The 21,107-nt window shown below is 33.8% G+C and overlaps 1 protein-coding gene across 1 annotated transcript in view; it reads left to right on the forward strand.

Annotated features, from left to right (window-relative positions):
- Positions 1 to 253: 253 nt before the first annotated feature.
- Positions 254 to 21,107, forward strand: part of LOC113085119 (gamma-2-syntrophin) — a 53,430-nt gene continuing 32,576 nt past the window's right edge. Inside the window, exons 1-6 of the mRNA XM_026255093.1 lie at positions 254 to 622; positions 13,861 to 13,998; positions 15,156 to 15,212; positions 15,471 to 15,528; positions 16,993 to 17,036; positions 20,101 to 20,142. Of these exons, the coding sequence (XP_026110878.1) occupies positions 554 to 622; positions 13,861 to 13,998; positions 15,156 to 15,212; positions 15,471 to 15,528; positions 16,993 to 17,036; positions 20,101 to 20,142 (408 nt within the window). The 5' untranslated portion in view covers positions 254 to 553. The remainder of the gene's footprint in view (positions 623 to 13,860; positions 13,999 to 15,155; positions 15,213 to 15,470; positions 15,529 to 16,992; positions 17,037 to 20,100; positions 20,143 to 21,107) is intronic.

Genomic DNA, 21,107 nt, shown 5'->3' on the forward strand with positions numbered 1-21,107 from the left:
GATGGCAAGCGCAAGCTTGGGGGTTCGATTCCCCAGAACGCATAATATGTAAAAAAAAATTGATAGCCTGAATGCACCGTAAGTAAGTGTCTGCTAAATGCATAAATTTAATTTTAAATTTAATTTCAAATGCAAACGCAGTCATCACGACGTTGCTTGATGCATCCTAAACACGCCCTGAATATCTCGACACTTCTCCCAACCCTAGCTGTGCGTGTAGAGTTCAGTCAGTGATGGGTTAAATGGGCTCGAGCTCATATCTGAGGCAGCAGGAGGAAACGCGCGCGCTCAACATTTGCGCTCCGGTCCTCGAGCGCGACGCGTCTCTTTCCAACGCGCAGGAATACGCGCGCGCATCACTCTGATCGCTTCAGCTCTGCGCGGATGCGTCTTTAAACACAGATTCACCAAGAGCAGGTGGACTCCTGAAGGGCCATTTGGATGCTGGACCCCGGAGCCGCGTCCCTCCCAACAGGCTGAGCACGATGCCCGGCCAACACTGGATATAAATGACAGATCCAAGTGTGTGTGTCAACAAGAGGCTGCATGGGAGATGAACGCAGCCGCCAAACATCAGCCTGATCTGCTGGAGAGACCCGCCAGCCTCCTGGTGCCAACATGGGTAAGAGCAGCACATCCAGCTCAACTTCACGCGCTGAACACAGATCACAACAGGCGCGAAACACAGCCTGCGCGTGCACACACGGGGGGATGTCATAGCAATGCAGTGTTTATATTACTAGAGGAACTTGCTTAACTAACTTTGTTGCGGATGAGATCACTGAGGTGCTGTGAAGTCCACGTTTTGGGGAACTGGTGGCTAATTTGTATGCATTAAATTGAAAAGATTATACTCGTTATTTATTCACAAAAACTTTATTGCAGAATGATTAAATAATTATTGCATTTTAGTCAGTTATATGCTGTTTTTGTAATGTTGTGGATTGGAAAAGATGGTTGGGAATGACATTTGTAGTTACAGATCTTAAATTGTGAAATGTAATATACTATACTATAAACTAAACTAATATTGACATGATTTGAAAGGATAGCTTTTTACACCTATTATTTTTTTTTTAGGCAGCTTGGTTTTATTATTATCTATATTTTTCATATGCTGCATGCATTTTATAAAGGTGCTTTGCAGATATGAAGCCAGCCAATTATTTTGTGTGTGAATGACACACTTGACATTTTCTGAGCACTTGGGTTTACAGTATATTTGGGCTTTTAGACGTTTTTGGTTTACACAGTATATTTATTGAATATATTGACATTTTTGCACTTAAAATAAGGTCCGAAGTCAGTCCATGCCAGAGTGTAATCATTTATTTTTATTTATGTAAATGAAGTATGGGAGAAAAAGGCTCAGCTAATGAGCTATACATGTAAAATTAATGGGATGTACAGCATTTTTTTGGTGATTAAGAAAACCAAGGTAAAATCATGCAGGAAATGTTGCATGATTGACAGAACAAATCCTGGCAGATTTGAGGTGACAGTGTAATCTCAATGCAAAATGAGTTTTTTTGTGCTATTGTTCTCATTTGCTGTATTCCTCTTTGTGGAGATAATGATGTGTGACAGCGTGGAGTAGCTTCATTCGCACTATTCTTGAGGTGTTCGGAGATGTCCTCTCAAAGGATTTCTCAGTCAATGCATTGAAACTGCTGTTCGAGATTGCTGCTTGCCTGCTTTATTTGTTTTAACACGTTTTGTCCTATATTTCTGGTGCCTTTTTGTGGTTTTTTCTTAATTGGTCAATGGAGTCTTGCCAGTTGCACTGCGGTACCTTTATCAGATTGGAGGGTTTGAAGGGTTTCCCGAGGGCTTATCGATAAATGCTGGCTCACTACTTTTGGATTTGAAAAGAACTTGGAGTTTTTTCCCAAAAACAGGTCTGCATGACAGAGACTGACCCAAAACTCAAACAATACCACTTACAAATTACAGATTTAAGAGTCCTTATTATGCATTTGAGCTTTCTTTCTTTTGCAAAGCTGTTAAAAAACAAAACAACAACAAAAAACAATGTAATATTTATTGAGCAGTGGAGGGTTGCTTGGATGATGCAAATGCATTTTCCTGCAGATTCACATGCCCATAGAATAGAAATGATGTAAGTATAATTATTTCGAACAAATATTGTATGTAAAATACTCCAAAATACTCATATGTGCATATTTTACTTTAATTTTACTTATTATATGTGGTATAATGAAAAGTATGCTTTGTCAAACCACCAAACCTTGCAAAATGTATGCATATTTTTATTTTTATTCATTTACATATTTGATATACAATTAATATGCAATATAATGTCAAACCTTGCAATATTTATGCATATTTTTACTTCATGATATGTAAGTAAATGTAATTAAAGTAAGCTTTATCAAACCTTGCAGTACAGCATGCATGCATATTTTTTTTAACTTATATTATGTTACTTTTCTAAATTGTTTGTCAATGCATCAAACCAATTGCAATATGTATGCATATTTTTATTTGCATATGAAACGTGCAATATAATGACAAAACATAAAACCTTGCAAAGTGCATGAAAACTTTTTTACGTATATATGTAATATGCAACGTAATAAACAGTATGCATTATCAAACATCAAACCTCCAGCATGCATGCATATTTTTACTTATATACTATGCAATATAAGTATTTGCATACTTTGTCAAACCATCAAATCTTGCAATGTGCATGCATATTTCATCTTATGTTACATATTATATAATATACTTTAAGTAATAATATGCTTTGCAATATAGTATGTATGTATATTTAATATGTATATTTACTTATATAATATGCAGTTTAAGTAACAGTGTGCTTTGTCTAATCATCAGTGCTCTGAAAACAATTTAAAATGAGTGCAAATCAATGGTAAAGCTGCAGATCTGGCGACTCTGCAAGCAATCTTGAGTATAAACTCTGTTTTTGATTTATTTATTTCATCTCTACGTCAGAATTTGTCTTGCTGCAGATGTACATTTCAGATGAACTTGCATATCTGCCGCCAGAACAAATGATGTGTGTCTTTACATGTGTACTTGTGCAGATTGGCTTTGCAAATATGTCATGTAATCTAATCAGCTCTTATTTATGTTTGTGAAATTTGACTCAGATCCAACACTGTTGGAAAGTTCCTGCGTGCTTGTCTTTGGGATTAGGAGACTCTGCTAAATACGCCCTACGGAGACTCTGATCGGCACATGAATGTGATAACCTTAAAAGTCACAAATATTTTATTCATGTTCTGCAGGAAGGTTTTTAGCTGCTAGTTGCAGCTGTATTTCTAACAGGTTTAGTGATGAGAAAGCAATGGTTTACTGTCAACCAACAGGCCTTTATTGGGATTCATAATCCTGGTAAGAAAAAGTAGACTTTTTATAGACAATAAGAGTGATGTTTGTCTGTGTAAAACATTTCATCTGAAATGTACATCTGCAGCAAGACAAATTCTGACGTAGAGATGAAATAAATAAATCAAAAACAGAGTTTATACTCAATATTGCTTGCAGAGTCGCCAGGTCTGCAGCTTTTCCATTGATTTGCACTCATTTTAAATTGTTTTCAGAGCACTGATGATTCGACAAAGCGTTACTTAAACTGCATATTATATAAGTAAATATACATATTAAATATACATACATACTATATTGCAAAGCATGTTATTACTTATAGTATATTATATAATATGTAACATAAGATGAAATATGCATGCACATTGCAAGGTTTGATGGTTTGACAAAGTATGCAAATACTTATATTGCATAGTATATAAGTAAAAATATGCATGCATGCTGAAGGTTTGATGTTTGATAATGCATACTGTTTATTACGTTGCATATTACATATATAAGTAAAAAAGTTTTCATGCACTTTGCAAGGTTTTATGTTTTGTCATTATATTGCATGTTTCATAAGCAAATAAAAATATGCATACATATTGCAATTGGTTTGATGCATTGACAAACAATTTGGGAGTATTGCAACAGTAAGGGTTGTTAGCAAGGGTAGTTAGTTGCTATGTGGTTGCTAGAGTGTTTTGTGTTTTTACTGACTTCTGTGATCTTTTGGTTTCTAGATATGATTCAGGAGAAAATAGTGTGTCTGATCACTTACTAAAGCAACCTCCAGCTGCTGCTTCACGAGTCTTTCTTCTGTCAAATCTTTCCTGATTGTGATCAAGTAAAGGTGAGAATAAGGTCAGTAATATCTCCAGATGAACTCTTCCTGGACTGAAGCAGCTCAGCTTTACTTGATTCTCCATTAATCATGTTTTAGAGTCTCAAATCTGATCCTCAGGATCTTTTGAGGAGCGTTTGTTTCACTGTTCCTCAGTGGAGGAATGATCTTCACAAGCCTCCAGAACATCTCTCCTTTATTTCTCCATCTCTCAATCAGCACTGGATTGCACTGCATTATATGTTTGGATCATCAAACTAAGCATTTAAATGACATTTTACTGCACTGGGAAAATTATTACTTTAATTAAATTATTTTTAAAGTCTTGTTTTCCAAGTCAAATATCTAAACATTCTTAAATCAAGGAACATTTACATAAAGCAAAATGACTTAAGATATGAAAGTTAAGATTAAATAAAAATGATTACAATTTAGTTTTGGTTTTTGCTTAAAAAATCAAATAAAATCAACGAGGCAAGAAAAAATAAACTTAATTCAAAATGAAAACTATATTTTTCTGACCCCACTGGCATATATATATATATTTATATATATATTTTTTTTTTTATTTTTTTTTTTTATTATTTATATCAAAGAATGCATTTTGATGCATTTTTCAGAAAATAACTTTTTATGACATTTTCTTCTCAAGTAAATATCTTTTTTTTTTTTTTTTTTTTTGTGAACAATTGTTTTTATTAAGCAGACATTCCATTACAATACAAAATATGAGACACCAGTCCTGTAAATATCTTTTGATTTAACAATGTTTAGACATTTCCAAGAGAAAACAAGACAAAAGTACGAAGTACGTTTTTTTTTAGATATGGCATATTATGGGGGGATATAGAGTGGCAACATATTTATTATCATTATTATAATTATACTTTTTTTTTTTTTTTTATCTCTGTTGCACTTATATGGTCCTCGACAAAAAAACAATGCAAACTCCCAAATGGTTCAATAGGAAAAAGACTTTCTGACCATTATTTCTTATGCCAGGTTTTATGGGTTAACACTTAGTGTTAGAAGTTTTTAATCTAGCACCTCATGATGAACATAATGAATCTGATGCACAGCGTTTGGCCATTTTCAACACAAATCTATTACAATTGCGGCCACGGTGATTTATTTCCAGCGTGACGTGATTGATTGTAACAGAGTCACAGCCGGACAATTAGTCAACCTTAATATAAAAGTGCATGTGACGACCGGGTGTCGTCTTTATCTGTGAATTATTTAATATCCCTCTCTCTCTCATCGTAATACACGCTCAGCTCTTAAATTCTCCAAACAATCTATTAATACTGTCCTGATGTGTTTACTCCGTCTGTAAAAAGATGGCTCTTTTCCGCCGCATCTTTGTCACCGAGCCCAGCCTTGCCTTTTCATTTCCATTTTGATTCACGACAGAATTTTAATGAGCTGCATTTCACATTTGGAAACTTACTTTGCTTGAATGTTACTTCATAATGCAGAGTTTGATGATTGCAGTGTTTTTAGAGAAAATGAGGATGTCAGGAGCAATCAAGGATGCGATTATTAATAAGGTTTCATTAGTTGGTTATTGATGCAGAATTGGCCAAATGAAATATTGTAGTTTAATATTGAGTTGCATGCTGGAAGCGGCTTTGACCTTTAGTGATGAAGATTCGGGAACAGCTGAATGATGTGTTTCTCCTCACTGTGTGTGCAGAAAGGATTTCCAAACGAGCACAAAGGGTTCGAGTTCAAAGACAAAGCCTTTATTCCCAGGAGTGGAAAAAAGTACGGAGATTTTATGCTTGAGTTGAAGTAGATGCTGTTGATTTTGCTTCATTAAAAGTCAAACTGTGTGCGGCCAAGAACATACTTGAGTTTAAAAGTTTTGGTAAGATTTTATTATTATTATTATTATTATTATTATTATTATTATTATTATTATTATTGTTGTTATTTTAAGAAATTAATAGTTTTATTCAGCAAGGATGCACTGAATTAATCTAAAGCGACAGTAAAGACTGTTACATTGTTGCAAATAAATTCTATTTTAAATAAATGTTGTTCTTTTGAACATTCTACAAATCAAAGAATTGTTAACCGAAATATGGTTTCACCAAAAAATTATGAACTGTTTTCAACTTTGAAACTAATAAGAAACGCTATAGATCAGCATATTATAATGATTTTATTTATTTTCTATTTTCTTTTCTTCTTTTTTTTATAATTGTATAAAAACAATTTTATAAAAAAATTTTTAAACTGAAATAAAATAAAACCATACACTGGCTACTTGCCAAGAAGACATTTTTTTTTTTTTTTTTTTTTTTTTACGTTTACATTTATGTTGAAGTAACTGCTACTAAATAAATTAGAACTAAAAACTAAAACATAATCAAATATTATGTAAATAATAAAACTAAATAAATAAAAACACAAAATGATGAAAACACATAACCAAACCTTGGTTAATAAATTATTAAAAGTCAACTAAATTAATATGAAAACAGAAAATATAAAATAAAATCTAATTCAAAATATTTACAAAACTATAATCAACACACACACACACATATATATATATATATATATATAGTATGTTGCATATTGAAAGAAACATTTAAAAAATTACATTAATAATAAATATCAGCATATTATAATGATTTCTGAAGGATCATGTGACACTGAAGAAAATTCAGCTTTGATCACAGAAATAAATTACATTTGAATATATATTCAAATAGAAAACAGTTATTTTAAATAGTAAAAAGTACTGTTTTTACTGTGTTTTTAATTAAATAAATGCAGCCTTGGTGAGCATTTAAAAGTAAATGTTTTCTTGGCATCTTTTTTTTAAATTGACTAGACTCTTTTAATTAAAGCTCTTTGCGTTAGGTCAGTGACTGATGAGACGTCTCTTCACAAGGACGAGGGTAACACTTTATAATAACTGCACACTATTAATCATTAATCAAGCATTAGTAAACAGATAATTCATAATTTATAAAGCATTAATAGACAGTAATAAGCAGTTTATAAATACAGATATAAATGCTTTATTCTTTTTCTATATTTAAAAGCATATCTATAATGTGTTTAATAATTGTATTTTCATACTTTATTCATGATCAATTTATCATTTCACAATGAAGTATAGCATTATTTACAAACCAGTTATTTAAGAGTTGCCAGTGATTCATAAGATCACAAGAAATTTAGTAAATTCAGGTAGTTATAAAGCATTTAGTAGTGGTCAGTTAACTATTTATGTGAGCTCATCTAAAGTGAGTCTATTTATGCTTTGTAAAGCATTTATAAAGGATATTTAAAGGCTCAGTTATCTTCTAAACACAAAACGGAAACAAACACAACACAGTGATACAGAACATAGAAATATTAACAGCCTTTAAATCTCATTTGTAAAAGCTTTACAAGGCATAAATAGTTCTCACTTTAGATGAGCTCACAAAAATAGTTAACTAACGACTACATATGTTTTATAACTACCTGAATTAACCCTGAATTACAGTAGAAATACATGTTAATAAACCATTTATTAACACTATAAGTAACTATTACTATATGTCTGAATAAAAAGATGTATGAATGCACATTTAAATAATTTATTAATCATTTACTTACAATTTCTAAGTGATCTTATGAACCACTTACAACTCCTTAATAACTGGTGTGTAAATAATGCTATACTTTATTTAGAAACTATAAATTAATCATTAATAAAGTATGAAAAAACAATTATTAAACACATTATAGATATGCTTTTAAATCAGGTATAAAGAATTTATATCTGTATTTATAAACTGCTTATAAATGTTTATTAATGCTTTATAAATGATTAATTAACTGTTTCCTAATGCTAAACTAATGATTAATAGCATGCAGTTATTTTAAAGTGTTACAAGGACGAGTCACCATAGTTGTGTCTAAATGCGCTGAAACGGATGTCATTGGCTGTGTGAGTTCAGTCGGGAGTGTAATTTGATGGGTTTTGTAAGCTCAGTTTTAATGGACAAAAAGATGAAAAGAATCATGATGACCTGCAAAAACTGTGCTTTGCTCTTTGGAGACATAAATTAAATTGTAGGGAATAAAATGCATCGTTTTTGACTCGGAAATGTAGCTGAGTAAAAGTACAGGGATTCAGTTTCAACGGTACTCGAGTAAAGTAAAGAAAATCCTCTGAATAATTTATATAGTTGATAGGTGAATTTAAATAAAGTGACATTTTACACACAGTACATTTGTTTCCTGAGATATGAACCTATAAATATGGAAAAAAGTCAGAAATAAAGCATGCATGATTTGAGTTTGATAGTTTGTCAGAAGTCAGAAGAGTCTTTTTTAACGGAGCAGTTTATTAAACCTTTAGACAAAATGTAAAAGAATCTAAAAAACAAAACTTTGAATGCATATGAGTATCATAATTGATACACCAGGCTGTTATGGCTCATATAATATGATATAGTGAGAATATGGAAGAGAAATCAGCTTAATTTATTCAGAGGCACAAACTATGCAATTTTGTGCAGATGCTGATATTTATATGGACAAAAAATGTGTAATGTAAATAATGCATGAGGATTGCATAAGTTACAGACATGCAAAAGCATCTATATTAACTCCGTCTGTCCTCAAAAGAAAGAGAAAGGCAGTGTTGCAACATTATCGGCTGTGATCTGATCTCCAGACAACAGTTGACCTTCAATCTTCTTCTAATTATTATCTTGATTGAAGTCGTCCAGTGGCTCTCTCTGGTGCCTTTGTAGTGAATTCAAATTAGAGGCAATATTTCACAATTACAGTGGCAAACACTTAAAAGTAATCATCGTTATAATTAGATAATTGACCTTAAAGGCATTTAAAATCAGACCTAACGAATCTTACTTTTTGTGGCTTGATAAGGTCATTTTCAGACAGCGGTAGATGGGGTTTGGGCGGCGTGACTAAAGCTTTATTTTATTCTGTGAGTAATTCTGGATCGAAGTGATGGTGTGCATCACGATATAAGAGTTATCTTTAGTTAACTCTTAAATGTGATTTATATGAAAACATGTATGGTTCATGAATATTAATCACGTTGTCTGCGTTCAGTCGAACTGATTTGCTGAAATCAAAACAGGGATTGTAATAGTTGAGCGCCAGCCAATGAAACTGCCATTTCTGCATTAGCTCCGCCCACTATCTTTTGCTTGTTCGAAAAATATGAATAATTCTAAATTAACTCCATTATTTTGACAAGAGAAGACAACAAATGATATAGTTTACATGCAGCATGTCGACTCAGCATGGTATATGCATTTTCTGACATTTCATATGTCAGACTTTACCAGGGAAAGGAAAAATACCCACCTCAACTCTTTCATGCTCTTATGCATTGATAGCTTTTTTCATAGATGCTCCACTGGATGAGCAGAACATCTTCACATGTTTGGACACAGTTTGTGTAGTTTTTTTTTTTGTGTGTGTGCTTCTTTAAAAAATCAGACAGAATCTGCGCTGTTTTAAAGTTCATCCTCGTTTTGTTTGGGATGCGTCCCACTCTGTTTTTTGGTTGCTCACACAAACCTCTTGAATATATATATATATATATATATATATATATATATATATATATATATATATATATATATATATATATATATATATATATTTTTTTTTTTTTTTTCACCTCAAAATTTTTTATGTACTAGTAATTTAAACTTTTCATAAATTTATTTAATTGAATTATGTGTGTGCATGTGCATACTGTACAGTACAGACCAAAAGTTTGGAAACATTACTATTTTTAATGTTTTTGACAGAAGTTTCTTCTGCTCATCAAGCCTGCATTTATTTGATCAAAAATACAGAAAAAAATGTAATATTGTGATATATTATTACAATTTAAAATAATTGTTTTTAAATGTATTATACTTTAAATTATAATTTATTTCTGTGATGCAAAGCTGAATTTTTAGGATCATTATCACATGATCCTTTAGAAATCATTCTAATATGATGATTCATGATCAAAGCTGGAAACAGTTCTGCTGCTTAATATTTTTTCAGAACATTTGATACTTTTTTAGGATACTTTGATGAATAAAAAGTAAAAAAAAAAAAAAAAAAAAAAAAAAAAAGAAGCTATGTTTTTAAAATATAAATATTTTGTAATAACAATATACATTACTGGTCAGTAATTTGGGGTCAGTAAAAAATTTTTCTTTCTTTTTTTATTTTTATAAAATCAATACTTTTATTCAGCAAGGATGTGTTAAATTGATAAAAAGTGATAGTAAATAAAATATATTATTAGAATATATATTATTAGAATTGTTTATTTTATTTTGAATAAATGCAGTTCTTTTGAACCTTTTATTGATCAAATATATTAGACAGCAGAACTGTTTCCAACACTCATAATAAATCAGAATATTAGAATGATTTCTAAATGATCATGTGATCGACTGATGTTACATGTGACACTGAAATTATTTTTTAAAAGTATAATCAAATAGAAAACTATTATTTTAAGTTGTAATAATATTTCACAATATTACAGTTTTTTCTGTATTTTTGATCAAATAAATGCAGGCTTGATGAGCAGAAGAAACTTCTTTCAAAAACATTAAAAATAGTAATGTTTCCAAACTTTTGGTCTGTACTGTATATATATATACAGTATATATATATATTGCTAATAAATATTTAATGCTGATTTTAATAAATAGAAATGTGTCTTGAGTAGGTCAGCTGTAGAAACCAGCTGTTTGCATTTGCTGAAGGAGTTGTGAAGCTGTCTGATCTGATCATGTTGGACATTTCGTGATGTCTGGTGTTTTCCTCACAGTTGGCGCCCGAGGGCCGTCATGCCGAGGTGACCCTTAGCCAGATCCTTTGACCAAACCATCCGGCCGTGACAGCCCCAGTTCTGGCCTTGAGCGAAGCGTCTAAAAGCCCAGATTTCTCCAGAGTCTCTGCCGCAGAATGAAGGCTTTCCCTGAGATCTTTGCAAACGCTGTTTAAATCTAGCGAGAGCTCACCTTTCCTGCATGTTGAGCGTGAGCCGCGCTCTCCAACTCCAAACTTTGATTAATTATCCTCTCCCTAACGCGAGACTCACTTGACCTACATCCGGGTGTCTCCGGGGAGAAAGGGTTTAGGTGCCAGAGAGAGAACTAGGACAGAACTAGGACCATCATCATCATCATCATCATCATCACAGGATGACAAACACATGCACTGCACAACATACATGACCCTTCTGCACCTCGCTCACTCATATATATATAAGGCATTTCACCTCTAAAAGGAAAAGGAAAAAATAAGGCACATCATTTACATAATATTTAATAATAATGACATTATGTGTGTGTGTGTGTGTGTGTATTTTTACAAATAGTAGCATGTTTTAGCATGCAGTGAATGTTGAACAACAGCCTCTTCGTTTAATTTATGCTAAATATAATTTATTTCTTCTTGCAAAATCACCCAGTCGTTTCATCAGCATCATCTGCTGTATTTCTGTCATAACTTGACTTACAGTCAGTTATTCTGAAGCAAATATGAGGATTTTCTCGTCTCTGTCTCATGACGGAGTGTGTGTGTGTGTGTGTGTTCATCTGTGCGTGACCAAACGTCCCGCCGCTTGTTATTTATCTTTGGAGATTCGTGTCAGGCGATCTTCTGCTGTTTGAACGCATCTAAATGACACGGAAGCTGATGTTTGCACAGTTAAATGCCATACAGTGATGCTTTTTTTTTCATAAGAGTTGTGTTGATCTAACCAAAGCAGTTTATGAAGTGACAGTTGCATTGAAAATGAGAGAGTTCTTCAAAAATTAATAATTCTGTGTGTGTGTGAAATACAAGTCACTCTTGAGCCTGGGATTGTTCACATACTGAAAACATTAGTGATGCTTTGAACCAGTGTTATTTTAATATAATTGAGATATTGTAATAGTTTTATAAATGTTTTGAATTAGTTTTTAATTTAAAATGTTATTTTTATTTTTTTAATTGTTGTCCTTTAAAAAAAAAAAAAAAAAAACTTTTTTAATGTCTATATATATTTTTTCATTATTAGTCAACATTTATTTCAAATTAGTGCTATTTTTGTATAATTTAAATACTATTATGATTTTATTAAAGTTTAAAATTTGTTATTATTTTGATAATTTCTTTTTTTATTTCGGTAAAAAAATATGTTTTTATTAATTAAATAATTAAAATTAAATAATTTAAATATATATATATATGTGTGTGTGTGTGTGTGTGTGTGTGTGTGTGTGTGTGTGTGTGTGTGTGTGTATATATATATATGTGTATATATATATATATATATATATATATATATATATATATATATATATATATATAATTATTTAAAAATATATATATATATATATTTACATTTTCTGTTTTTATTTTAAATGTAGTTGAAGTTTTAGTAATATAGTTATTTTTGACATTTGTATTAGTTGTTATTTTTGTTTGTTTTTTAATATGTTCTATTTATTTGTCTAAATCTTTAGTTTTAACTTACCATGGTTTTAAATTCTTGTGGCTGTAAGAAAAAAATATGTTCTCTATTTTCACCAAAGTAGTAGAGAATGTATTACGACCCTGCAGTGTTATATAAAATATATAAATACATTTCTATTATATAATCCTTTGTTTTATGCTCGTGTGGCTGCAGTTCTCAAAGCATGCTTTTGTCAGAAAGAATCCACAGAAAGCGTGATAAATAAAGATTGTTTTTGATTCCATTGTGAGGAGTGAGTATTTTTCAGCCACGAGAAGCTCCTCCGGGACTTTTTTGTGGGTTAAATGAATGAACACTTCCAGAGGAGACCGAGACATCTTCACAAAGTAGAGTCAAATACTGACAGAAAATGAAAAGCCCAGCGTTATCACATCAGTCTCGGTCTTTTCTTGCTTTTCAGGAATAGTTCACCTGAAAAGAGAACGAGTTTCAGCGAGTTTCCTGCACAAAACTCTCATATGACTTACATTTTTACATATCCAAAGCGACTTTGAAATTGAAAGGCCAACTTTATTTATATCATGCACGAGTCAAATCTAGCACTTGTTTGTCATCTGACAAAAAAACAACATGTTTGCATGTTCACATGTAGATAAACAAATAACATATTTTTAATATCTTTTTGTAGTAAGTGCATTATTTTTACTTGTTCGTGTTGTAAAATTATTTATTCTGAATTTAAATTTAAAACTCAAATTAATTAAAAATTAAATTCTTAAAGTAATTAATTATTAGCTTTTTATCAACTCAACTGTGGAAGAAATATTTAGGCCTAAATTTACATTTATGTATTTGAATTGATTATAAAATGTAATAAGAAAATATTACATAGATTTAATAAAAACTAATAATCTTTTTAAAAACTTTTTCCTGCATGGATAAATAAATAAATAAATAAATAGTTTCTTATTAATTATGTGCATCTTTTGTGTAGATGTACTGTTCCTTTAAGACAAACAGCTGTTTGAATCTTGGGTTACGCATGAATTAAGTTTTTGCATTGTTTTATTTTTTTTTAACCACAGTTATCTGTCATTTTGAAATCCCTTCAGTTCTACAACATTTTTAACCATTTATTGACCAATCGAAATCTCTTAATGTCTTCTAATACATTTGTTTTCTGCTTTTTCGACAGACAAAAACCGGACTTGCCCTGTTGCACGACGACCTCACAAGTAACTCCTATGACGTCCGTCTAAAGTTAACGAAAGAGCTGCTAATCATCCAGAAACAGGATGTGGTTTGCGTGAGCGGCGGCGACTCCCATCTAAATGTAAGTACTGAGTCTTTACCTTCGATTGGATCACGATTCAGACGATTCAGCCTCAAATGTCTCATTGTGAATCACAGTTGGAAGCAGAAGAGTGTGTTTTGTTCGTGACAGATTACATTAAACAGCCTTGTCATGATGGACACGCCACTTTATTGTTTGTTGGCATGAGATGCATCATCATCATCATCATCATCATCATTCATGAATGACGTCAGTGGCTGTCAGAACACAATGAAAGTCATTATATGTGTACAATGCATGCTAGAGAACCCAATATAGTCATATTCAACATCTTTAGTGAGTTTTAATGCATATTTATTATTTATTTTATAACTACGCGTGACCTGATCCATCATTTAGAGTCACTTTGACCCACCCTTTCGATGTTATTTGACATAGTTTTATGAAATGTTCCAAATTGAATTTTTTTGTCGTTTTCAGTATTATTTAAAAAGAGTGAAATAAATGTATTTATTTATCATGACCACTGTCAAATTAATTAATTAAATAATGTATTAATTTATTGATTTATTTACCCCTGTTATTACCTGTATTTGAAATGTAAGGGTCTTTGTCTTTTTTAATGTTATTAAATATTAAACACATAAGCAAATACTAATTATTTATTTAATTTTTTATTTAAATACTAATTATTTATTTAATTTTAAATAAATCTTAATCTTTTTCTGTTTATTTTTTCTCCTGATATTACCTTTATATTATATTCCCTGAGGCTTTTGGTCTTTTTGAATCTCATTTAAAATACATTAGACACACAAACAGTAAAATACTAGAACTCCCCTTGATATTACCTGGATCTTTCTTTTTTATTTATCTATTTGTGTATTTATTTTTGCCTGAAATTACCTGTATTTGAAAGTTGATGCTTTTTGAAAAAAAAATAAAAAATGGACAAACAGTAAATTTTATTTATTTATTTATATATACATATTGTAATTATTTTGCTCAATGTTACTTGATTTTAAAATAAGTTTTTAATGCTTTTTCATAAAAACAAATATAAACTCATAAATTATTTCCTGTATATATATAAACATTTTATGTATTTAAGTGTCGTCTTATGACCTCTTCTTTAATTATGTGTCATGTGGTTGATGCTATGAATATTTTACCAATTAAATTCCCATTTTTTAAAGCACAGAACTGTTGTACTTCGAAGACAGGTGACTGGAGGTCTCGGTCTGAGTATCAAAGTAGGTCTTTTGCTTCTTTTAATATTGTTCATGCACTTAATTAAACATGCTCAGGTAGTGCATGCATATCTCCACAGGCCAGATAATTATTGCATAATATTAGCCTTTTAAAGATCAAAGAGGATCTTGATATAAGGATCAAGTTTCATTAGTTTTATTCACAATAATCTTTGAAGAGGCGATGGATTTGTATTTCCGAACAGTGCTGGATGTAAGATGTAGAAGTTTATTTCCTTGACGGCTCTTCATGTATTTCAGGGGGGAGCAGAACATAAAGTGCCTGTGGTCATCTCAAAGATTTTCAAAGATCAAGTAGGTAAGATGACAAGCGTTCCTCCCATCCGCTGTAAAGCTAAGCACAGTGCTAGCGATATCTGCTAAAGGAGTAGCTCACCCAAAAATTAAAATGTGTTGAAACTGTCCTCCCCCCTCAGGCCATTCAAGCTGTAGATGAGTTTGTTTATTTATCAGATTTAGAAAATTTGTTTTTGAAGATGTTTTTTTTTCTTATGAACATAAATTTATTTATTTATTTATTTATTTATTTATTTATTTATTTATTTACTTAATTTGTTTATTTACTTAATTAATTAATTAATTAATTTATTTATTTATTTATTTATTTATTTATTTATTTATTTATTTAATTAATTAATTAATTAATTAATTAATTAATTAATTAATTAATTAATTAATTAATTAATTAATTTTCCCTCCTGAATTCCACCTCTGATTTGAATGCTTTTTAGGAAGGGGTGTGTCTCCTGTGAGACTTCAGTGGAAACACACTGCTGTAATCGGCAAACATATTTCCATATGAAATGAGCATTACATGGGGAACTTTCTCAAACGTTTACTGCATTTTGGATGATGTTATCATGAAAAGTTTTGATTGGCTTTATAATTAGAAAACAACTCCCGTCAAGAATGCAGCCAAACAGTCATGTTTACTAATACACAAACTTACAAACACACAGCTCGTGTCTTCTCCAGATGTTAACTGATGGACTGGAGTTGTGTGGACTACTTGTGGATTATTGTGATGTTGTTATCAGCTGTTTGGACTCTCATTCTGATGGCACCCATTAAATAGAGAATCCATTGGTGAGCAACCCAGACAGCAACATAGTGTCGGCCCAGATCCGGCCCACATCTGGCCCACGTGAAATCTATGTGGGCCGGATGTGGGCCAGATCTGGGCCAAAACTGCTTGCTGTCTGGGAAGTGATGCAATGATACATTTCTCCAAATCTGAGAAAGAACAAACTTATCATCGTGGATGGCCTGAGGAAGAACTATTCCTGTTATATATGGTGTACAATCTTGTTCAGTTTTATATTTAAAATATATGCCCTGCACAGCTGAAATGTAGTCCTTTTAATATCCATATAATTAGCCCTTGTTGAACAGTATTTGAGAACAGTTTATCTTTATTGTATGCTATACAGTTCTAGTACAGTTTTAATCACAGCTAATTCAAGTCAGCCTGTGTTGCATTTTCAGTTTTATTGATTTTTATTAGCTTCCCGCTGTACTTTCTTACCTCTGAGATGCTTAGTGTAGATATATATCCACCCTTGATATCAGAAAGCAAGTTTCATCATATTTGTCAAGACACATTGAACTAAAAACCAGATTGTTGTGGAAAGTGCTTCACTAGATCGAAATGCTCATCAAACACAAATCCTGATTCTCATGGCTTCACATTAAAGCACTATCAAATGAGTAATTATGTCTTAATCTTTCCATTAACCTCTGGCCGGACCATCCGGGGCTGTAGCCGATCAGACGGGGATGCTGTTTATTGGCGACGCTGTGTTGCAGGTCAGTGTTTCGGGCTTTTGCATGCTCTCGTTCCGACATGGCCCTCAGGGCATTCCCTCTGCATTTTAATGACACTTCCCTCTGATTCATTTTCTCCGGCTTGACTTGAGGTTTAACCTTTTATCTCTTTGTATGAATCAGAGGAACAGCAGCAGAAAGAGAGAAAGAGCAAGAAATTGAGTAAGAGTTCCTGTGGTGCGACTGAAACAAATGGTTTTATTAAATTTTGAATGTCATTGAAGTTCTTTATGAATGGCCCTATGAATACACATACAAAACAAGTTCGAGGATGCAAGGTGAAGTAAAAATTCAAACTTTCCTCTTTACGATCACCAAGTCTGATTAATTTCTGTTAATTTAGACAGTTTATATTTAATCAATCAAAAAACTTGCAGCGTTTTAATTTCATAGTAGAGGATGTAGATAAGTACTGCTGTACTTTACTATGTTTTCAGCTTAGAGGTATAGTCTTGTTAAGTTGTATTTCCTGTAAATTTACTGCTAATTGAAAGTGCAATCAGAGTTCCCTTTCATTCGGCCACTCTCGACGCCAAGTTGGGGACTGACTGATTGTGATCTCGCTTCGATAGACCAATCTACTTCAAGTGTAAACTAAACAAGCCAATGCACATTGGTATGCAATTATTGCATCCAGCTGCAGCTGATCACAGCGTGAGCATAAAGAGGCAGCAGGTGCAATGCATACTAGCTTTTCACACCGAGCGACAACATCGTTCTGCTTCATCCAAGTCTATTCAGTGAGCTATGAGTTCAACACACTCTTGGAAGCTTCTGGTGTTGGTGGTATGGTGCTTCAGTGGTTTTCTTTCCTGTGTTGAGTGGGTTGCACACTTCAGGCTGCACTACCCATTGTTGTGCTGCAAGTGGCCATTCCCCTCACGTGTCTGGGCATTAAACATGTTGAGGTGCGTGAATTGGGCCACGGAGAGGGTAGGGCTCGAGTGGAAATCTCCACCGCGTTAGGGTTAGGGTTGGATGATTGGTTTCTCGGGTGGCTCACACTGGTTCTCAGCTAGGGGGTATACGGGGGACCCCGGAAGAGGAAGTTCTGAAAGAGCTCAGAGCTGCCACTGACCTCACCGCGAGTTCTCTGGGTCGTGTGATCTCCACACTTGTCCAGTAAAGCCATCCCTGGCTGTGTCTGGTCGATATGAGGGTTGCCAACAATTTCGGTTCCCAAATGCCCCTTTGCCCCGGACCGGCCTCTTCGGTGATGTGGTCGAGAGCCTGGCCCAGCAGCCCTCCACCCATCCACCGGCCGCAGCTCCCCAGCCTGTTTGTTGCAGAGGGTGGCCCCCTGCGTCCGCCCCCACTCCCATGCCACATTCGCAGCCTCCTCCAGCAAGCGGTGCAGTGGAGCTGGGCATAGGCAGGCTGCCCCACTTGTCCTGGCCACAGACCATTTTTGCAGTTTGCATTCAAAGGACGGGCATGTAAGTACAAGGTCCTGCCCTTCGGATTGTCCTTGTCTCCCCGTGTCTTCACGAAAGTTATGGTGGCAGCTCTTGTTCGCCTCAAAGAGCAGAGTGTTCGCATCCTCAACTATCTTGATGATTGGATTATACTAGCACTTTGGGTCAACTGGGAAAAGAGCAAACTCTCCCCAACACAGAGGATCTCTTTTCTCGGTTTGGAGTTGGATTCGGTTAAACAGACAGCACACCTTAAGGAAAGGATGGCGTTCCCACTGAAACAATTTCAGAGGCTCCTGGGCATAAGGCAGCTGCAGTGACACTTCACTACGGCTTTTGCAAATGAGACTGCTTCAGCACTCACCAGGTCCAAATTATTCCGGCCTGTCGCCAAACCTTCACCCTGTGGTCAGATCTTACATTTCTCCAGGCAGGAGTGCCCCAGGGAACAGGTCTCCAGGAATGCTATGGTGTACAATAATGCCTTCACCACGGGTGGGCCACGTACAATGGGCACGCAGTATCAAGGGTCTGGATACGCCCCCATCTGCACTGGCATATAAATTGCCTAGAGTTGTTAGCACTGCGCCTTGCCTTTAACCATCTCAAATGGTGCTTATGAGGTAAGCACGTGCTGGTCTCAATGGATGACACAGTGACCATTGTGTACATAACTGACAGGGTGGTCTACACTCCCGTCGCATATCCCAACTCGCAACCTTTGGAGTCAGAAGGTTCTGAGGTCACTTCATGCCATTCACTGCCTCTTACTGCCAATTTTTTTAGACTCGGCACAGATGAACTGACGCACATCTGGCCGTGGGGCCTGCGCAAGTATGCATTTCCCCCAGTGAGCGTTCTCGCACAGATGCTGTGCATGGTCAGGGAGGACAAGAAGCAGGTCTTGCTTGTGTTGCCATATTGGCCCACTCGGACCTGGTTCCCCGAACTAGTGCTCCTAGACTAAGCCCCTACCTGGTGGATTCCTCTGAGGAAGCATCGACTGACTCAAAGAAGGGGCACCCTGTGGAAACTTCATATCTCATATCTTGATGGGTACACATAGGTTCTTGGTGACCTACCCCAAAAGTTAGTAGACACCCTAACTTCGGCTCTCTCCCTCCACCTTGAAAGTCAATGTCATTGCGATCGCTGCTAACCATGACTGTTTCCACAATTTCTTTCAACATTGATAACAATCAGAAATGTTTCTTGAGCAGCAAATTAGAATATTAGAATGAATTCTGAAGATCATGTGACACTGAAAATGGGAGTTATGATGCTGAAAATTCAAGTTTGATCACAGGAATAAATTACATTTTAACAGATATTCAGCTATTTGGTTTTCCCTATAATGTTAAACAAATTAATACAGCTGTAATGAGCAAAGAGACTACATTCACATTTTTCAGACGCTTTTATCCAAAGCGACTTACAGCGCATTCACGCTAACATTTTTTTTTTTAACCTAACACGTGTTCCCCTGAGAATCGAACCCACAACCTTTTGCACTGCTAATGCAATGCTCTGCAACTCAACCACAGACTATATATTTTTAATCATCTAATTTAGGGGTGAATTGTGATCTCAGTATGTTTATTTTCATATTTTATTTTCTTCTTTCTATGCAGGTCAATGGCATTAACGTGGAGAAGTGTACACACGAGGAAGTCGTGAGTATTTGATCGGCTCTTTCATTTGTGATCTTGAAATGACATTGATTCTGAATTAATCAGATTCCACTGAAGCGTTCGATCCTTTTATATCATCAGTGAGTGATTCGTTTCTCCCTGTACGGCCTCAGCTGTAACTGATCGATAGCGAGTAGATTCATCACACTCAGATCTCCAGAGAGACACACTCACTCACTCACTCCAGCAGGGGTTTCTCTCTGATCCTGACAGCTGTTCCTCATATCTCCATCCGGACGTCAGAGGACGTGATTAGTGATTTCCCCGGACAGTTGCAGGCTAACTAAGACAAGATGACCAGTGACACATGAGAGAAGATGACAGAAATCATCTTGCAGGACAGAAACAGCACAAACCAGATCTGTAATGATCAGTGGAGCTTATTCTGATCCCAGTGTCTGCAATCAAAATAACTCAATATGAGGTCAAACATTTCGAGTTCCTCCAAAATGAATGATCTGAGCTACTTTTTACATTCAATTTATTGGTTTATATGCTTGTTTTTTTTTTTTTTTTTTTTTGGTAACACTTTGCAATACAAACTCATTTGTTAACATTATTAATGCAAAAGCTAGAAATTTGTATTTTTCTAGCATTCCTTTAGAGCAGATCTGTTTTTCATTATTTTATATATTTGATATATATTTATCTAGCATTCTTTGTTAATGTGCATTTCTAAAAATACAATCACACATGGTTTGTTTTTGTCAGTGTTGTTTTAGTATCGGGATACTTTTAGTTTTTTTTATAAATATTTAGAATTTATTAAATTTTATATTTTCGGTTTTCATTTTATTTGTAGTTAAAGATATAATAATTCTAATGTGTTTTATTATTATTATAAGTGGTTTAATAATTAAATTATTAATAATAACAAATAGTTTTTAAATTAGTTTTAGTTACTTTTGTACGTTAATTTAAACTAAATGTTGCCTTGATATCTCACT

Source organism: Carassius auratus, unplaced genomic scaffold (genome assembly GCF_003368295.1).
Source record: "Carassius auratus strain Wakin unplaced genomic scaffold, ASM336829v1 scaf_tig00041452, whole genome shotgun sequence".
Classification (NCBI taxonomy): domain Eukaryota; kingdom Metazoa; phylum Chordata; class Actinopteri; order Cypriniformes; family Cyprinidae; genus Carassius; species Carassius auratus.